The sequence below is a fragment of the Mustela lutreola genome, chromosome 10 (genome assembly GCF_030435805.1).
Source record: "Mustela lutreola isolate mMusLut2 chromosome 10, mMusLut2.pri, whole genome shotgun sequence".
In the NCBI taxonomy this organism is placed as follows: domain Eukaryota; kingdom Metazoa; phylum Chordata; class Mammalia; order Carnivora; family Mustelidae; genus Mustela; species Mustela lutreola.
In genome coordinates, this window is record NC_081299.1 from 93,687,419 (window position 1) to 93,707,863 (window position 20,445).

At 38.2% G+C, this 20,445-nt stretch overlaps 1 protein-coding gene across 1 annotated transcript in view; it reads left to right on the forward strand.

Moving 5' to 3' along the window:
- The window catches only part of GNAI3 (G protein subunit alpha i3), a 36,594-nt gene extending 17,414 nt beyond the window's left edge, over nt 1-19,180 (forward strand). The window contains exons 2-9 of the mRNA XM_059137686.1: nt 1,008-1,050; nt 1,163-1,304; nt 4,983-5,140; nt 7,336-7,464; nt 10,818-10,947; nt 11,375-11,528; nt 16,476-16,689; nt 16,777-19,180. Of these exons, the coding sequence (XP_058993669.1) occupies nt 1,008-1,050; nt 1,163-1,304; nt 4,983-5,140; nt 7,336-7,464; nt 10,818-10,947; nt 11,375-11,528; nt 16,476-16,666 (947 nt within the window). The 3' untranslated portion in view covers nt 16,667-16,689; nt 16,777-19,180. The remainder of the gene's footprint in view (nt 1-1,007; nt 1,051-1,162; nt 1,305-4,982; nt 5,141-7,335; nt 7,465-10,817; nt 10,948-11,374; nt 11,529-16,475; nt 16,690-16,776) is intronic.
- The last annotated feature ends 1,265 nt before the right edge of the window (nt 19,181-20,445 follow it).

Consider the following 20,445-nt stretch of genomic DNA (forward strand, 5'->3'; position numbering starts at 1 on the left):
GTGGGGGGTGTGTGTTGATTTAAAATGCAAGATAATGCAGCAAGCAAGCTTCTATACTGATGAGAGTTCCCCAGTGGGAAGAGAAAGCTTCACATATGAGTGACTTGGGATAGTTACAGTATCCAAGACCTTGAGTAGGTAAAATCTGGTAGTTTAAGGCACAACTGGAGGGATTAGTTTTAGAGACTGGCAGGGACTCTTCATCCATTGTTGAAGGTAGAGAATATTATTGGGGGGGGGGGCTACAGATAGATTGGTAGATTTGGTTTTTGAGTGCTTTAATTTTTCTAAAAAAGAGAGACAGGTCATCAGGTGAGAGTCAGAAGCGAGAAGGAGTTTGTAAGGTTTGAGAGAGGGAGAGGAAGTGGTATGAAATAGTCATCTTGGAAGATGGAAAGTGAATTGACTGGGGAAATGCAGGTGAAATGTCAAGGAGTTCCAAGGGCTGACCTGACAGTTGGTGATCATTAAAGTGATTCCAGTTGAAGGACCAGGAAATGTGGTCTTGAGAGCATATGCAGTGAAAAAGCAGTGGGGACAGTGCTTTCTCTGCTTCTATTTTGAACTCTTGTCACATGACTGAGAGGATTGCTCTTGGAACATTCCTCAGATCCATGGATATTGACAGAGTAATTAATTAAAGCGAATAGGCAAAAAATGAGCCATTTCACTTTTGCCTATGTTCAGTTTCTGTATCATGATATATTTCACATAGAAGATGAGTTCCTAGAGGTGTTTATGTTGCCATAGCTCCTTGAGCATACCTACTTTACACAAAATCAAGTAAGTTCTGGGCTACTTTTAGTGAATTATATTTGGCTGCTAAATTATGTTAAAGTAAAAAACTCTATTAGGGAAAGCTTCGTAATTTTTCTTATTAGAAAGCCTCACTTAAAGTTTTCCCTAGGACCTGTGGTTTCCATTAATCTAGGATTATCACTCATGTTGATTTCATACTTTGTGTTTGATTACAAGTGAGTTCAAAGTCTGGTTTTCTTTTCTTTCAGGTGCTGGAGAATCTGGTAAAAGTACCATTGTGAAACAGATGAAGTAAGTTGGAACATGGCATTTTATAAAACCACATTTCCTCATAATGCATGAAAGTCCATAGTATCTTTTTTTTTTAGGTCCATGGTAATGATTTGTGGTTTTCTTTTTAAAGAATCATTCATGAGGATGGCTATTCAGAGGAAGAATGTAAACAATATAAAGTAGTTGTCTACAGCAATACTATACAGTCCATCATCGCAATCATAAGAGCTATGGGACGGCTAAAGATTGATTTTGGGGAAGCTGCCAGAGCAGTAAGTGTTTCTCATTTCTTCTTCACTTAACTGTCTTTTAGTAGGTGGGTTAAGCAGAATTTGTTTCATCTTTTAGGGAAATGAATTTAAATAACAAGCTAAGATGTAGCCAGGTACTGTGTGCTCATTCGAAAAGTATTAGCCATCTGCTTTAGGAGATACTCGATTACCACCACAAAGAGGAGTCAAGGAAATGGGATTGTGTGGATATCCTGTAGGTTTCTGTGACAGCCATTTTTTATTCACTCTATTATAGCACAGTCTTATTTAGTAGTAGTAAATGCTAGTAAATTGAAATAATCTAAAAGAGATAGCTCTGCTTTCTGTGGTGTAAAGATAAAAGGCACATTTCAGTCTCCTAAAATATACTTGAAAAGGACATGAACACTGGGGTGCCTGGGTGACTCAGTGGGTTAAGCCTCTGCCTTCAGCTCAGGTCATGATCTCAGGGTCCTAGGATCGAGCCCTGCATTGGGCTCTCCACTCAGTAGGGAGCCTGCTTCCTCCTCTCTCTCTGCCTACCTCTCTGGCTACTTGTGATCTCTGTCTGTCAAATAAAAAAACAAAATCTTTAAAAAGAAAAGAAAAGAAAAGGACATGAACACTAAGTCAAAAATTTTTAAAAATATATTTTATTTATTTATTTGACAGAGATTACAAGTAGGCAGAGAGGCAGTTAGAGAGAGGAGGAAGCAGGCTCCCAACTGAGCAGAGAGCCCAATGCGGGGCTCGATCCCAGGACCCTGGGATCATGACCTGAGCTGAAGGCAGAGGCTTTAACCACTGAGCCACCCAGGCGTCCCTAAGTCAAAATTTTAAGGACAGTTTTTAGGTATTCCAAAATACCATATCCCTGTACTACATTGGACAATAACCTACGCAGTTGGGTTATATCATGTCCTAGGATAATTCTTGTACATGTCAGATATTTAAAAGTTGTGTTCATTAATTATAATACTTAGTATGCCATGAAGTTCTTGTTTATAAATTAGGATGTTTGATGCAGCAGGGGGAGGGCCAAAATGAAGGCAAGAGATCTATTGTATCTCCAGCGTACTCCTAAGAGAAGGCTGGGGATGTATAGAACAATTTCCTAGAACTAAGGGAGTCATCAGCTGTGTTCAGGATGCTGTTCGTAGGTGCTATGGACAATAAAAGGAAGTGACTTGGGGAGGCTGTCTGGGAAGGCAAAGCCCATGTGTCTGTGAGGTAGCTTAGGAACTCATAGCTGCTTTTAATTTATCAATTAACAAGCTATTAATGCAGATTAATATTCAGTAAACAAGTGGGGAAATTGTTGTTGGGAGAAATCATAAAAGAGTGGTTATAATTGGATGGTATTCGGCTAAGAATCCTAGAAGTGAAATAAGGGAAGAGAGGAGGTGGGGTAAACGTAAAATGTGAAATTGTAAAATGTAAATATAAAATGATTGGAGAGAAGAGCAGCAGAAGAGGGGACAAGGAAATGTGTGAGGCATGACTTTTATGTTTTTGTTAAAAAAAAAAAAAGGTGCTGCATCACAATTAGAGACTTTATTTTTCTAAGCCTCTGAGAGGGAGAAATAGGATAAGGAATCTAAGAATAAGCAGTGCATTTCTGTCTTACATCTTTCCATCATTTCTTTACCTCCTGCTTTTGTTTCCTTCTTTTTCTTTCTTCCCTCTGCACCCCGCTCCCACCAAGCTCTCTCCAGTGTTATTTTCCTCCCTTTCCTCATGCCTCCCTGTCACCTAACTCTGCGTCTCTTTTGTGTTCACCTGATCCAGAAACTGGTCCATGCCACTGCATTTAGTCCCTTCCGTTTGTTGGCTTTTTCTTCATCTCAGTTATTTATGCCACCTTTTCATTTCTTCCTTTATTTCTCACTGTCTGTCCTCTTTTATATCTCTTGATCATCCCTCCTTTCTTTTCTTTCCCTTGTCAAATTTGTTGTTATTTAATGTTTGGGTCCTCACACTACTTTGTCACCAATACAGTTGACATTTTCTGTCCTTGTCCAGTTGCACTGCTGTAACAAAATACCACAGACTTAGTAGATCATAAACAACAAACGTTTATTGTGTCCACTTCTTGGGGTTGGAAGTCTGAGGTCAGAATGCTAGCATGGTCAGGTGAGGGCCCTGATCATTTGTAGGCTTCTCACTGTGGCAGAAGGAGAAGGGAGCTCTCAGGACTCCCTTTTTAAGAGCACTACCCCTTCCCTTCCCTTTCATCTTTCCTTTTTCTTTTCATTCTTTGGGACCTGGGTTTATTTTTAAACTACCTGACAAGTAAGGGTGGGTAGAATAAAGCAGAATTATCAGAGTTTGCATAGCCCTTTTCTGTCCTCTTTATATCTCATGTTTTAGATTTAAAAACTAGCCACTTACGAGCTTTATGACTCATGAGTTTTGATCAAATCTCTTTTAACTTTCTTTTCCTCTTACTGTCTTCCTCCTCCCCTTATTTACAGGACTTTTATTATTATTATTATTTTTTAAGATTTTACTTATTTATTTGACAGACAGAAATCACAAGTAGGCAGAGAGGCAGGCAGAGAGAAGGAAGCAGACTTCCTGTGGAGCAGAGAGCAGAGAGCTCGATGCAGGGCTGGATCCCAGGACCCTGGGATCGTGGCCCGAGCCTAAGGCAGAGGCTTTAACCCTCTGAGCCACCCAGGTGCCCCTGGACTTTCATTTTTTGGGGAATCTAGAAACTGAATTTTTTCCTGAGGGATTTATTTCCCTCACTAGGCTTCCAGGCTTCTTAAATAACTCAGTCTCCTCTTCTTCCTGTTCCTCTGTCTGAACTGAAGAGGGGAGAAGAGAGTATTTTTTCCTTAAACTCGATTAATATTTTACTCCCTCTGACGTGTTTAGATTTTACTTCTTATAGGCTAGTTTTTTCATTTCTCTTTTTATTGTAGGCTTCCTTTGACAGAATGGGAATGTGTTACATATGCCTATCAGAAAAACCTATCAGTTTTTCTGTCAAAAAATCATGAGTAAGCAGGATAGAGATCTGGGTGGCTCAGTGGGTTGAGCCTCTGCCTTCGGCTCGGGTCATGATCCCAGGGGCCTGGGATCAAGTCCCGCGTTGGGCTCTCTGCTCGGGAGGGAGCCTGCTTCTCCTCATCTCTCTCTCTGTCTGTCTTTCTGCCTATTTGTGATCTCTCTCTCTCTGTCAAATAAATAAATAAAATCTTTAAAAAAAAAATCATGAGTAGGGGCGCATGGGTGGCTTAGTTAAGCATCTGCCTTTGGCTCAGGTCATGATCCCAGGGTTCTGGGATTGCCCCATGTTAGGCATCCTGCTCTGCGGGGAGCCTGCTCCTCCCTCTTCCTCTGCCTGCCCCCTCTTCCCTCTGTGTCAGATAAATAAAATCTTTAAAAAAAAATCATGAGTAAGCAGGATAGAGATCTGTAGGCCATTCAGAAGAGATCTTTTTAAGAGATGGTGGTATGTGGTAGGGGGACCAAAATCATTCCTCAGCTCAGCTCTGCACTTCTAACTACAGTGCAATGAGTAGGGGGAACGACTTCATTGTGCTTCTCTCGGACTGCCCTGCCTGGAAAGGTCTCTGTAATTCTTCTGTTAAAATAATGAAACATATAATGTGCTTGTGTTTGGAGAGACTCTAGTCAAGTCTTTAAGAAGTGGAGAATCATTTGTCTCTCTTTCTTAACTCCTTTCTTCAGGATGATGCCCGGCAATTATTTGTTTTGGCTGGCAGTGCTGAAGAAGGAGTCATGACTCCAGAACTAGCAGGAGTGATTAAACGGTTATGGCGAGACGGTGGGGTGCAAGCTTGCTTCAGCAGATCCAGGGAGTATCAGCTCAATGATTCTGCTTCATAGTAAGTAATTTTTCCATAACAGGAAATAATTGGGTGGCCCTAAGAAAGTTTAGGCTCTGTCCTTAACAAAACATGTAAGTAACAGATACTCTTAGGACTCTATAGCATCCCTTGTAAAGATGGTTTCAGTTTAGGGTTATATGGCCCCTGATCAATTTGTATGACTTGGAGTAAAACATTGCCTCTTGGAATGCAAATGGGAGAATTGGCACCATGAAAAGTAGCTCTGTGGTTATTATTTATAATAAGTGAGTGAAAGAGGAGAGAAATCTTTTGGAGCTGGATCCTGGATCTCCTCCAGTGCTGTTCCCTCTACATAAGAACTTTGCATTAATTTCCAACTCGTAAGGGAAATTAGAATTGTGATATCCTTTTTTATGCACCCAGCTCTGTGGCTGGGCTGCACTGTGGATGTCTTTGGTACCAGTCACCACTAACATCTCTTTTGCCAGATCACAAAGTAGACTTTGTACAGAAAGAGAATGTTGAGTCTTGGAAGGAAGTCAAAGCATCTGTTTGTCAAGGAAATTCTCTTAAGTGTTAACATAGTTTGAGAGAATTTGTAATTAATACTTGAGCAAAGCTTTACATGCTATCCTATTTTGCTCCTTTTACAACATGTTTATTTATAAAGACCTATATTCAGAATGTACTTTTTAATGTGCCCTTTGGGGACTTGGTAAGTCCGTGTATCTATATCTGTACTAATTGGGGACACTTTTAGGCGTTAAGGTATTTTCAACAATATTCTATATCCTACCCCTTCATTATTGTTTAAGTTGTAATAGGAAGGAGTTAATTTATATTTGAAAAACTTAGTTATTCTTGAATGAAAAATTAACTTGAGAAACATTTCAGTATTCTTGCCCACATTTTAAAGTATTTTTTAGTTGCATATGTTGGTAGTTTCAGTTACTCTCCCAATAATCATGAAAGGTGTATTGTTACTTTATTTCATACATTCATTAAGCTCTGAATCCTGTAACTATACCAGAGAACATGTGATTTTATATAGGGTTTTTCCATAATGTTTGATCAAGGCTTGACTCCTTCCTTAACATTAATGGTGGTAAGTACCACCATTTTAGTTATAAAACTAAGTAGTTTTATAGAAGCTTGTTAATGATTGCACTTAGAATAGTGCAACCTGTTCTTCAGTTTTCTGACCAAAAAATCTTTAGTAGGAGTCCTGAAGTTACCAAAAATTAGTTGAGCTTTAAAAAAAATTAACTTAGCTTTGAAGCAGTCTTTTAATTCTTCCACTGAATAAATTAAATTTCTTTGGAAGTGTTTACAATTTGTTTTTGACTTAGATTTAAAAAAAAACACAACTTGGGGCGCCTGGATGGCTCAGTGGGTTAAGTATCTGCCTTTGGCTCGGGTCATGATCTCAGGGTCCTGGGATCAAGCCCCGAATTGGGCTCTCTGCTTAGCAGGGAGCCTGCTTCCCCCTCTCTCTCTGTTGTCCTCTCTGCCTACTTATGATCTCTATTTGTCAAATAAATAAATAAAATCTTTTTAAAAATAAATACCAATGCACAACTTTTCTGTTTTATGAATGAAAACAGGAAATAGTCATTCCTAATGAACATAGTTCTTAATTTTAATTTTAGTAATTCAAACAACATTGTCAAATGTCCTATCAAATATCAGAATATACAAATGACCCATTAACTTTAAATGTCTGAGGGCTTTTGGTTTGGTTTTTGTGCTGTGCAATACACTGTTGATTCAGTATTTAGCATTAAGTCTCAGGAATCTTCTTTTTTTCTCCAAGATTTTTTTTTTCCCCAAGATTCTTTATTTTTAAGTAATATTTACACCCAACATGGGGCTTAAACTCACAACCTGGAGATAGTCACATGCTCTACTGACTAAGCCAGCCAGGCACCCCAGAAATCTTTTTATAATAATAACATTTCCATATTTGTTTGCTTTTAATTGGCCATGACAGCTTAATTTTGGTAGAATTAAAACCACTTTTGTATAGCATATATAGAACCTACTTTAATTGTCCTATGTTAGGTTCATATTTTTCTCATTATCATTTCTCTAATACTGAAGCTCTGATTTTTGCTTTGCCACTTTAATGACAGGTTCAGAATCCACTTTTGGCAAGGAACTAGTTTAGTCTGTTGATTTGCTGTATATATGGTTGACTTCCCCAGATAGTAACAAATACGTGTTTTATTCAGTTACCTAAATGATTTGGATAGAATATCCCAAACCAACTACATTCCAACTCAGCAAGATGTCCTGCGGACAAGAGTAAAGACCACAGGCATTGTGGAAACGCATTTCACCTTCAAAGACCTGTACTTCAAGTAAGTCATTAGCCTTTTTGCTAGATGTGTGAAAGACAAATATCTTTCCTTTAGTTTGTATCTCTTAATCAGGGTAAAATTTCTCTAGGCAATATTCTTCGGTTTAAAAACCTACCATCATATTCATTAGTCAGTATTTGAATGTTTTAACTGAATGGGGGCCCACACCTTTCTTCTTTGTCCAAAATAGCATCGAATACTTTTGTCCATTTGGAGGAATTTAAATTCAAAATTAAATTGTAAATATCAATAGTTATCAATTTATTTTATTTTTAATTTTATTCTTTTCAGCTGCTTTTTTGTTGGAATCATCAAAACAGGTATTGAATGTTTGTTGTTTAGAAGGGTAACAACAATACTAGGGATAGATACTTAGTGATGTTGCTTTGTTCTGCCATTTTGATATTAAAATAGAAATGCTTTGCTTACCAGTGTGTCGATCCTTCCTGAAGCACATTTAGGTTTAATGGAATGGAGCTAATATTGTCATGGCTCTTGGACTGATTTGTGCACAATTACAGCTAAGTTCTTACTATAGTATAGAATGGAAAATTGATACGGCGATAGAGGTATTTTGGGGAAGTACGAGATATAACAAGTGGTTGTTTTAGAGAGAGAAAATTCTAGTACAAAATACAAAGGACTTTCTTATTAGCATAGGTCATTCTAATATAGACTTCAGCTTGTCTCTGCATTAATGGTCTTTTGTAAATATTAGAACTGTCTTTTTGTTTCCTGCTTTCTGCTTTTGTGACCTTTGAGATTGGGAGTAAACTTTCCTCTTCAATATATGATGTTTGTTCCAGCTGCCTCCTTATGTTCATATGTGGTCTGTTTCACTCAGCACTGTTGCATGCAGATGTAACTTCTAGCTGAGAGCTTCTCTGTGTTCTTCTCTCTGAAAATAGTTGCTTCACAGGATTTGTGAAATCCACACAAAGTTTAGGTATTTCTAGATACTACTCGAGGTCTTGAAATCTTAGTAAACCAAAATAGATCAGAAACATGGTGCAGGAAAATAGCAGTTCAGCTAAATATTTGTAGAATAGAAGAGCTGCTTATCTTTAGCACTGATGAATTTATTTAATTAGAGTAGCAAAGGTTATATGGATTTATCACCCTTGCACCATAAGAATGAGATGTCTTTTTGTGTACCGTAAGATTTGTAATCCATTTATAATTAAATGTGGTGAGCTTTATTTAGTGTGGGAAGCATTCTTATTGATGTTCTCATGGATTGATCTTTAGTTGGGTAAATCCTACTGGTCTTCTTATGTCAGGATCAACAGCCAGATGTAGTTAAAGTGCTGCACCAGCTTTATTGTGGGTATGTAGATACCTTGTTATGAAGTACTATCACTTCTTCCTTTTCCTCTTCTCTCTAGGCAGAACCACTATCCATTCATTCAAACATTAATTGAGCATCTACTATATGCAAGGCATTGTGTAATTGCTTACTTGCCTCTCGGTTATGAGGTAATGTTTATAAAATGTTGATCTGTTAGTGAATTATATTGTAAATGTTAAATGTGCTAAAAGTCCACCTCGGGGATGTCACAGTATTCTACCAGTTTTATGGACTTTGTAAAAGAAAATGGAGGGTTGAACTGAAATTATTGGTGTACCAGCGTGTCTGTCTCCCCTTGAAAGACTTCTGTAGTGATATATATGATGTTTGCTTTCCTAAAACATATAATAGGACCGTGTATTAAAGCCAGCTTGTGACTGCATCATTCCAGGTGTCATGACCAAAGACTGAAAAAAACCCTGCTAGATCAACCAAAAGAAAAGGCTGGGTCATAAAGAGATGAGATGACTGTTCTCTTTCAAGCATACATTGAAAAATTACTCAGTTATGTCTTATTTCTCTCAGTCTCCAGGGAAAAATTCTTTGGAAATAGACCTCGAGTCACTTTAGATCTGACATACTAAACCGTTTGGCAAAGCTTACCTTTTAAAATTTTGTCCTCGGGGCGCCTGGGTGGCTCAGTAGGTTAAAGCCTCTGCCTTCGGCTCAGGTCATGATCCCAGGGTCCTGGGATCAAGCCCTACATCAGGCTCTTTGCTCAGCAGGGAGCCTGCTTACCTTCCTCTCTGTCTGCCTCTCTGCTTACTTGTGATCTCTGTCAAATAAATAAATAAATCTTTAAAAAAATAAAATAAAATAAAATTTTGTCCTCATCACGTCTGTCTTCAGAGTATCTACTCATTTGTATGCATGCCTCCTCAGATGCTGGTACCAGCTAAGAAAAAAAGCACTGCATGTGTTCCTTTTACTGTCGGCGGTAGATGAGGACTGTTGACAGAAGTACAGCAATTGAGGCAGGATATCCAGGAAGCCCCCCAGACAGGAGTGGTGGACTAAAACTAATCTGGATTGGAACATAAAGTTTGTGAACAGCTGAGGCTTTGTTGTTATGAATTACGTTCAAGTAAGATGTAGAGTTGGAAAATACTGGTTATGTTTTGTTTTTAGATAATTGGGTTCTTAGAGCCCTACCCTGAAATATAATTTACTTTTCCCCCATAATTAATCTCTAAAATATTTTTTCCCTAAAGTAAGGAAAACATATCTCAGCCATACCTTAATTAAAAAAAAAAAGGAAAGAAAAAAGAAAGAAAGTTAAAAATTAAGGAAAACAAACTTTTTGGAAGCACAATGCAAGTTGGAGATTTGTATTTTTTCATAGTTCTCTTTAACTGAAGAGGTAAAGCATTTGGAGGGGTAGAGTGGTGTTATGGCTGAGAGCCTGGGTGCTGGAGTGCTTGGTTTCAAAGCCCCAGTCCCCCTTTGTTAGTAGTGTGCCTTTAGGTACTTAACATACCTGTGCCTCAGTTTCTTCATCTGTGCCCTGGAAATAATTGTACTTACAGGAGAGTTCTGAGGATCAAATGAGTTAGTGTACTTTTGGTGTTTAGGATCATGTCTGGCATCATGGTAAACAATAAATATTAGTTAGTATTCTTTTTATTACCTTAAGTTGTATTATTCAGCTCTTCGTTTTTCCTTTCTTCCCCCCGCCCCCGCCCTTTAATCCATTTCAATGCTTATTCTGCTGACTTTTGGCACACCTGATACAAGCTTTGATAGAGAGAAGGTGCAACTAGTTATTTAAAATGAGAATTTTAATTATTCCTAGATTTTATTTTTACATGTTGTTTTCTTTTACTTTTAACCACAGAGTACCACAGAGTATTAGATTGACTATATTGTATCTGCTTCTTGTTTGTCTTTTATATTGTAAATGGGGTTTTGAATATGCAATAGTGGGAGGTTCCCTAACCATTTCAGTTTAGGGAGAGGTGTTAATTTGTGACCTTGCTGAGTTTGTGCATTCTTTCCCTTTACTCAGGATGTTTGATGTAGGTGGCCAAAGATCAGAACGAAAAAAGTGGATTCACTGTTTTGAGGGAGTGACAGCAATTATCTTCTGTGTGGCCCTCAGTGATTATGACCTTGTTCTGGCTGAGGATGAGGAGATGGTATGTTGGATCTTCTGGTAAAAAGCCTGGTTCATGTAGCCGGGAGAAGATTTTGTATATCCATTTGTGTATCCATTTTTTCATTGAGCCAAATCTTGATTCCTTATTTTTTTCCCCTATGAGTTAGATTTTTAAAATACTGATCCGCGCCCTACTAATTCTTAAGAGATAGGACAATGTATTGACTATGTATGTGGGCAGGGTTAGGTTCTCTTGTTAGCCAGTCTCTTCCCAGCTCTCAGCCTCTAAGAATTAGGAAAATGAGGACCGACTTAGCTTTTGTGGTATCTGTCTAGCTTATTTCCATCCGTGCCAATCAGTGCTTCTAAAACTTGTTGGTCTGTTTTGTTTTTTGTTTTTTTTTTTTCATTAACAAGTTCATTCACTTTTACTTTTTGCTATTGACACCCTTTTTTTCCCCCCTCAGAACCGAATGCATGAAAGCATGAAACTGTTTGACAGCATTTGTAACAACAAATGGTTTACAGACACTTCAATCATCCTCTTCCTCAACAAGAAAGACCTTTTTGAGGAAAAAATAAAGAGGAGTCCATTAACTATCTGTTATCCAGAATACACGGGTAAGGGATCATGAACGAATTTGTTGGAGGTATACATCCTAGATGAACACTTTAGTGACATTCCTACACCTGCCTTTTATTTTGAACAGTGCATGTATATCCTTATGGAAATTGTTCACTGGTAGTGGTATTAACGTTAAGCATGTGATTAAGGCCCCTTAAGTCCAAAGTGCTATTCCATACATAATTGAGTTTATTGTGTTTATTTTGTATTTCTGTCCTCCTCATTTTTTGAGGAAAAGAGAAAAAAGATAAAGATAAAAATTTGGTCTATGTATGTTCAAAAAAGTGCAAGGATAAGATGCAGTCATTGCACTTAAGACACAAGCTGTAGAAAGAGGGAAACAAAGAATTTCATTGTAGTCGGAAATGTTCACTAGCAGAAGAAGGGGTTACTACTGTGGGTTCAGTGTCCTCTTTTTTCTAGAGGAAATGACACTCATAGTGAGATAATGAGAGTATGAATTAGAAACCACCAGGCAAACAGGATTAAAAGCATTTTAGGAAGAAGGAATAGCATATATGAAAATACAGAGGTAAAAAAAAACCAATGACATGAGGGGTGCATGGGTTGCTCAGTTAGTTGAGTGTCTGACTCTTGATTTCAGCTCAGTTCTTGATCTCAGGGTCACGAGTTTAGGCCCCTCATTGTTTTTATTTTTATTTAAAAAAAAATTTTTTTTTTTAAAGATTTTATTTATTTATTTGACAGAGATCACAAGTAGACAGAGAGGCAGGCAGAGAGAGGGAGGGACGCAGGCTCCCTGCCGAGCAGAGAGCCCAATGCGGGACTTGATCCCAGGACCCTGAAATCATGACCTGAGCCGAAGGCAGCGGCTTAACCCACTGAGCCACCCAGGCGCCCCTCCTCATTGTTTTTAAAAATGAAATTGTTTAAAAAAAAAATTACATGATATGTTTGGAACCTAGAAGGAATTTGATATTACCAGAGCTTAACGTGGTAGGAAGGAGTCTAGTGTGGTGGGCGGGGATGCTCATGGAGAGCCTTGTATCTGATGCTGAGATAGTGCGGAACTATTGAAGGATTTTGATTGGGGTCCCTGAGGTAATGGAAACTGTGCTTTAGAAAGATATGCTATAAATGGCAATAAAGATAGATAGTAAGGGAGTTGAATTAGTAAGGAGTCTCTTAGGATGCATAAAAAACTTTTTGGCATGGGTGTGAAGATACTGGGATATATCCTAGAAGGGAAGGGCAAGAATGCAGACATATCTTAAGATACGGGTGGGGTCTTAATCCCAGGACTCTGGGATCGAGCCCCATGTCAGGCTCCCTGCTTCTCCCTCTCCCACTCTCCCTGCTTCTGTTCCCTCTCTCACTGCCTCTCTCTGTCAAATAATTAAATAAAATCTTTAAAAGAAATGAGTTTAGAACTAGGAAATAGAAAGCTGTCAAAGACCCTGGAAGCACTTCTTTCTCCTCCTCTTTTTTCTCCCTCCCTCTGTGCATCTTCTTCATTCTCTCTCTGCTTAACAGCTTTCTATGCTATTCAGTTTATGTGATACAAGATGGCCCTCCCACAGTGTCTCTGCTGCATTTAAAAGTCCAGGGTAGGGGCGCCTGGGTGGCTCAGTGGGTTAAGCTTCTGCCTTCAGGCCCAGGACCCTGCTTCGGGCTCTCTGCTCAGCAGGGAGCCTGCGTCCTCCTCTCTCTGCCTGTCTCTGCCTACTTGTGATCTCTGTCTGTCAAATAAATAGATAAAATCTTTAAAAAAAAAAAAAAAGCCCAGGGTAGGGGGCACCTGGTTGGCTTAGTCAGTAGTCATGTAGAGCATGTGACTCTTGATCTCTTTGTTGTTAAGTTTGAGCCCCACATTGGGTGTAGAGGTTACTTAGAAGTAAAATCTTAAAAAGAAATAAAGACCAGGCTATGCTGAAACTGGTTGGACCCAAGTTTAAATTCCTAGGAGAGAGATTCTGGCCAAGGTTAAGGCCAGCAAAAATCCTTAGCCCAGTCAGTCAAAGTCAGGGACACAAATATGAATGCCAGTGTTGCACCACTATAACTTTTAGGTCAGAGTTGGGTATTCCCAACTCTGGGAAGGAGAATTCTTGTTAGCTGAGCAGATGCTGTAAAGCTTTCTGTAATAAAGTGAAAGAGTACAGCTAGGGTAAGGAAGTGGGAAGAGTACTACCAGAGTTCTGCTTTGGTTGGCTGCTGGTGCTGTGATCTCAATTGATATTTAGAAATTTCGAAGCATTTTTTGATGATTTCGATGCATCTTTTGACCATCCAGGTGGAGTATCTAATAGGCAGATATATACGTGGCCTTGGCGTTTGGTGGGATGTTGACGGTTACATGTGTTCATCTGAGATGTTGTATAAATACAACATGGAAATGGATGAGATGACGACGACGCCTGATGTTGCAGAATGAGAGAGAAATAGCAGACTCTGTTGGCAGGAGAGAAAGAAAGGTTTTTGCTGGATGCAAAGAGAAAAATCAAGAAAGCCAAAGTATCAAAAACTAAGAAATTTAGAAGTGAGGGGTTGTCAGCAATGTTGTGTGCAGACAAATAAAGTAAGATACACATTGGAAAATGGCCTCTGGAATTAGCAGTCAAGGAGATCACGAGTGTTACTGAGAGCGGTTGTCCGTGAGCATAGAGCCAGGGTCGTGAGTTACTGAATGGGAAGTAGAGAAATGAACGCAGTGTAGCCTGCTCTTAAGCAACTTGGATTACAGAGGAAGGAAAGATTGAAGAATGTTCATCGGCTTAGTGGTAAGTTTTTATAGCAAAAGAGAAGTTGTGAAAAGTGGATATAATTGGTGGAGCAAGATTTGTAAGCAGATGGAATTCCATACAATGGAATATCACTCAGCTATAAAAAGGAACGAAGTCCTGATGCATGTTCCTGCTTGTTTGAACCTCGTAAATGTATGTGAGGTGAAAGAAGCCAAACACAAAAGGTCACATTTGTGTGATCACTTTTATTTTTTTTTTTATTTATTTTTTTTTTATTTTATTTTTTTTTTTTTAAGATTTTATTTATTTATTTGACAGAGAGAAATCACAAGTAGATGGAGAGGCAGGCAGAGAGAGAGAGAGGGAAACAGGCTCCCTGCTGAGCAGAGAGCCCGATGTGGGACTCGATCCCAGGACCCTGAGATCATGACCTGAGCCGAAGGCAGCGGCTTAACCCACTGAGCCACCCAGGCGCCTGTGTGATCACTTTTATATGATATACCCCAAATGGGCAAATCCGTAGAGACAGAAAGCAGGTTGATTAGTGGTTACCAGGATGGGGGGATGGTTAGAATGAGGGGAATGAGGAATGATTACTTAATAGTAATGGGGTGTTTTTCTAGTTGATGAAAAAGTTTTAAAACTAGAGAAAGGTGCTGGTTGCATAACATTGTGAATATACTAAATGTCACTGTATTGTACACATTAAAATGTATGTTACATAAATTTCACTTCAGCTTAAAAGAATCTTGCTAGAGGAGTTAAATTTTGAAACTTCCAGGAAGACCACTCTAAGACCATAGGTACAAATGTGTGGGGGATATAGGTGACTTATAAGTGAGGTGGTAGGCTCAAGAGTTGAGATGTAGTTTAAGCCCCCTGGCCTTTGTTTTCTCAGGGAAGTTGGAAATGTGGCCAGGATTGGGAGGGAGGTGAGCGTTAGGTGAGTTCATAGAAAGTAGCCAGGTTTTAAAGTGGAGAGAAAACTTAAGTAACAGGATTGACAGTGTTCTAACTGGGAATCTTCCACATAGCAAAGAGCCCTCCATGTCATATCTTTTTTGGGGGACGAGGTTGGGGGGAACACCTTCCAAGCCTGCCTTCCATCGACTTCATTCCCACAGTCCTCATTGCCCAAGTATCAGTTATCTCTTCCTACCAGACACAATTCTCTTTTCAGAGCTCTCCTTGAATTTACGGAATTTCTCAGATCTCAAAAAACCTATTTCAGGCACCTACCAAGCTATCTTCCTTTATTATTCTAAGTATTCTGTTTAAATAACATCCTTTCTTTCTTAAGCTTTTCTTTGTTTAGTTTTTTTTTTTTTTTAACCACTTAGTGCTTGGTATTTGTTGTAATGCTTAGTGTCACTTAACTTCATAGATGTTATTTGTTGAAAACAGCCTCTAGTTCACAGGAATAAAATCTCGTGTGTTTAATTTTTCAAGGTTTCCTGGTTCTGTAGTCAATTTCTAGGGATATTCTCAAGGTTCACAGGTAGATGAGATGGTGTAGGAAGCTTGTGGTTAAGAGTGTTAATTACAAATGTTGAAAGTAAGGTTTACTTTTGAGACCCTGCACCTTTTAAAAAATGACAGCTCCATTGAGAAGTAATTTATATGTCACAAAAACACATTTTACTTATTTTTATAAAAACACATTTTAAAGTGTATAATTCAGGCCCCTTTCCCTTTTATATGTACTAGTTTACTAGTACCTTTCATCATATTAGTTTACTAGTACTAGTAGGTACTAGTTTACTAGTACTTTTCATCATATTGCCATAAGGCTCAGAAGCTAAGCCCTTTAAAATTGATATGCTTTTGAAAAGAAGCATTTTAATTCTTTTGAATTGTTTTATTTCAAGATCATTCCAAGGAGCGTGGGCTCTCTGACCTTTTCAACAGTTGTGTTCTAGCAGTTCATCTTCCTGCTTTTCTAATTTCCTTTTATGCATTCTAGGTTTTTTAGTTGAAATATCTAAATGGAAGGGGAAAAAGAAAAAGTTTTGTTTCCCTAGATCTTTTTGTGTGATGATTTTGTTTTTTTTTTTGGTGTCTGCTCTCAAGAAAAATCTAATAATTAGAGAAAAACCTAGTGATTACAGAAGTAAATCTGTCTTACATTCCTTTGGGTCATAATCCCTCTCTTTATATAAGTAAGTGGTGATGGCCTGACATAGTTACATTCAGGCAGCTGTAATGATTTGAACTGAGAATATTGGGTGTCTGCTTCAGGTTCCAATACATATGAAGAAGCAGCTGCTTATATTCAGTGCCAGTTTGAAGATCTGAACAGAAGAAAAGATACCAAGGAGATCTATACCCACTTCACCTGTGCCACAGACACCAAGAATGTGCAGTTTGTTTTTGATGCTGTTACAGATGTCATCATTAAAAACAACTTAAAGGAATGTGGACTTTACTGAAAAGAGGTGGATGTTAATAAAAGGTAAAACTTCAGACATTTTAGTTCTAGTGCTATAATGATGTCTCTTGACTGTAAACTTTTCTAATTAAGGATGTTCTTCTTTTCTAGTTATTACAGTGTGGAGTGTTGAGACCAGACTTCTTTTGCTGTCTCATTGGGCAGCTACAAGCATGAACGGGACCAGGGAATGGCAGCAGCATGCAGAATCTTAGCACTCTTTAGCACAATCTTCTGTATTAGGGAACTCTTAATTGACACGAGATGCTAAAGTCAGACATTGGAATTGGAACAGCTGTAAAGTATGATTTGATCATCAAGACATCACTTGGATTTCATAATCTCAAATGTTTAGGGCTGATGTGAAGTTGAGGTGCTGCATTCCAGAACTTTAATATGTAGCTTATTCTTTTTTTCCTTAACAGACCACCAGTAGTTCATTTTTAAAGATTTGTTTTTTTTTCATCGAGAGAATAACGTGACTAAATTTTATTTGTTTGCAAAAGAATCTTTATTAAAACACAATCTTAACTATGCACACGATGTGGCCAGATCATCTTAAAAATTTTCCTCTTAGTAGGAACTCTTTGTTTTTAACTTTTGGTATGGTCAGAACATAATATTTCCATAATTACTTAATTCTTTACGGTTATTGGGGCTATGATTGTAGCTTTTTTGGATGAAATTTACGTTACTCTCCTGTTCAAAGTACCATTATGGTTTCTAAATGGTAATTACATTGGAGAGTTCTGTAATAAGACTCTAGCTCTCTAACTTTTGTTTAAGCTTATGGTGTAAGGTTAACCTGGTTTATGCTGATTACCAAATCATTAGGTAAATGTTGATGTAGTATGTAAAGTTAGCTTCTTGGATACAGACACAGCCAGGGCAGCTGTTGATTAGAAATGCGAATTGCTAAATTCCAAACAGAAACAGTGACTTTGCTGCTACAGATTTACTAAATTGACCACTTTGGTTCTTGCTTGTTTGTCTCAGTCATAGGGAGTTCTGTAAAAAAAGATGCCCCTTGTTTTCCATCTTCCATGACCTTTTCTGTTGGGAAACATCTAAAGTGTATTAACAATGCATGCTTTTACTTTGTAAATGTGGTGCCAAATCCCTGTTTGCCATTGTTTTTATTGTAGCAATGTTAATTGTAGTAATCCTTAGTCAGTACCTTCTTTTGCCGAAACGATTGCATTTTGGGATTTTTTCCACAATGTTGTGTGTACAGATTTTAATCTGTAATAGTTGGCAGCAGTATTAAAATGGTGAGTAAAGAGTCCAGGTTTGTTCCTGTTTGTAACTAGTTCTTTCTGGAAATATTTTCTTCTGTTTCTTTTTGTCCCCACTGAATGTGCTTTGGCCTTTGTCTAAGAATGGGTTTAGGTAGAGGGTTCCCTGAAGGGCTAGTCTTCTGGTGTAGTGGTATTGTTGAAACTTGGTCTGACTGAGGGTCTTATGTCCTATCTGTGTAAGTGACATGCAGTCATAATCCATTTTCCAGGTTTACATTTTGGTTTTGTGGAGAGCTTTATTCACCTCAGCCTGCAGGTCCTTTTGTATAATGTACAGCAAATGTCCTTAAATACGGAGTGGGCCTTTGGGGGAAGGCAGATAAAGAGAATGCATTTTGAGCATTCCAAATCAACAGATTGAGCAGTGCCTTTTGGGGTCCAGTCTTTTTGGATTGGATTCTGTGTCATTTTTTGATGTAATCTTTTACTAGTTTAAAACAAAAAGATTGGTGATCATCAAAGCTGGTTCAGAAAAGCAAGTGACAGCAGTTCAGTGCCTTTATTGGAATTTTTTTCTTACTCTTTTTGGAAAAGTATAACTATGCAGATGGTATAACTGTTATTATCTGAACAGTTTGTTTTTTTTTTAGGGTTGGGAAAACTGGATCTAAAAGAAAACGATCAGCTTCAATTGGTGATGATTAACTTATGCCCACATAAGTTGATAGTCCATGCGCATTTTGAATATATCTTTTCCTCACTGTATTCTGTGATACAGGATCATCTGGAAATGAGAATTGGTGGAAAATTGTTTTAACTAGTTTTTCTACAGTCAGAGCTAATGGGATGATATTGTTGATGATCCAAAATAACAAATAATCTAAGTTAATTATACTTTTTTAATCATACTTTGAAATGCACTTTGTATTTTCATTCAAATATGTCTGTCTGATATGTTCATTTTTTAGCTTTTCTGTTAATGAAAAATGGTAGTTCTCCACTTTTCTGCTTTTATACCATTTACGTTTGTTCTAAAGATCACCTCCTACCCTACCATTCCATGTAACTTATTTAAATACACATTCCTTGAGGACACAGGCACACAGTTCATCAAGTCAGTGGTTTTCAAATATGCCTTAAGTCAGAATCAGGATCCATCTCAGTGATTAACTCTTGGCCGGTGGGCTAGTGATATATAATTTTTAAAAGGTGATTCTGATCATTGCTTTGCAAATCACTGTTGTTATTTTGAAATAAAGATCTTTTCTAATAGCAGAGCCAGAGTGTGGGGGTGAAACATCATGTGTACTAGCCTGGAGAAAAAGGATTGATACTTGTAATCAATGAAACTAAAAGTTGCCCTGTATCTTTTCTGTGGAGAATGCTGGAGGTTTGTGATGGACCGCATTTCAGTATTCATGTGGCCAGGCTTTGGACCATCTAAGAAACCAGCACATACAAGAAAATTAAATTTTAATGAATAAAGAACAGTAAATAGACTCTAGTAGGAAGGACTGCAAGCAATAGTTTTTATTTTGTTGACAGTCACATCTTCACCTGATTAAAACCTTGGGCTATAAAAAAAAATGCCATTCATTAGGCTCTGTGTAAAGAGGAAGTATTCTCCTTAATGGCCAGTCCTCCCCAACCATATAAATTCACACTTGGAACAGATTGCACCTCCTGACATGAATATTCCAAAAACTTTTGGGGCACCTGGATGGCTCAGTCGGTTAAGTGTCTGTCTTTTGCTCAGGTCATGGTCCTAGGGTCCTGGGATGGAGCCTTGAGCCCCACATTGCCTCAGGCACCCTGCATCCCTCCGGCTCCCTGGCCAGCGAGAAGCCTGCTTCTTCCCCTCTCACTCCCCCTGCTTGTGTTCCCTCTTTCACTCTCTCTCTCTTTGTCAAATAAATAAAATCTTAAAAAGAAAAAAAAAAAAACCTTTACAGTTATTCAAAGTGGATCTTGGGATGACATTTCATCTTGATAGTTTGAATTCTAAATCTCTAGTTCAGTGGATCGTTTTATTATTATTTCCAGTAATGGATTGTTATTTTTTTTACAAGGTGCTGTACTCTAAGAATAGGTGAACCAAATTTTTAAAAAAGTATCTTCTTGCCTTGTTTCTTACTCTCTTATGTGTTGTTTGTGTTTTATTACATGCACATTATTTAGAGCATTTAAAAATAACTGCTGGTTCTTCTAATCCATTTGCCCACCTTATAGTCTTATATCCTGGCCACTGTTCTCCTATACATAGCTGTGACTTTCTTTGGAAATCCTTGCCTAGCCTGACTAGTTACTTCATGTATGTATGCATTTGTTTAGCCTGGTTCTGGAGCATCCTGTTGCAGAGCTGGTCGCTGTATTAGCAGTTACATATAAGGTAAAGTTACTCTTTCCCTCTAATTAAAAACCTCCCTTTGGTTGATCTTTTTCCCCTTCCAGATATTGAAAAAACCACAGTCCTCTACTCATTTAAACATACCTAAAAGAGCACTGATTTTCTTCACTCTTATTATTCGTGAATTCCTTCATA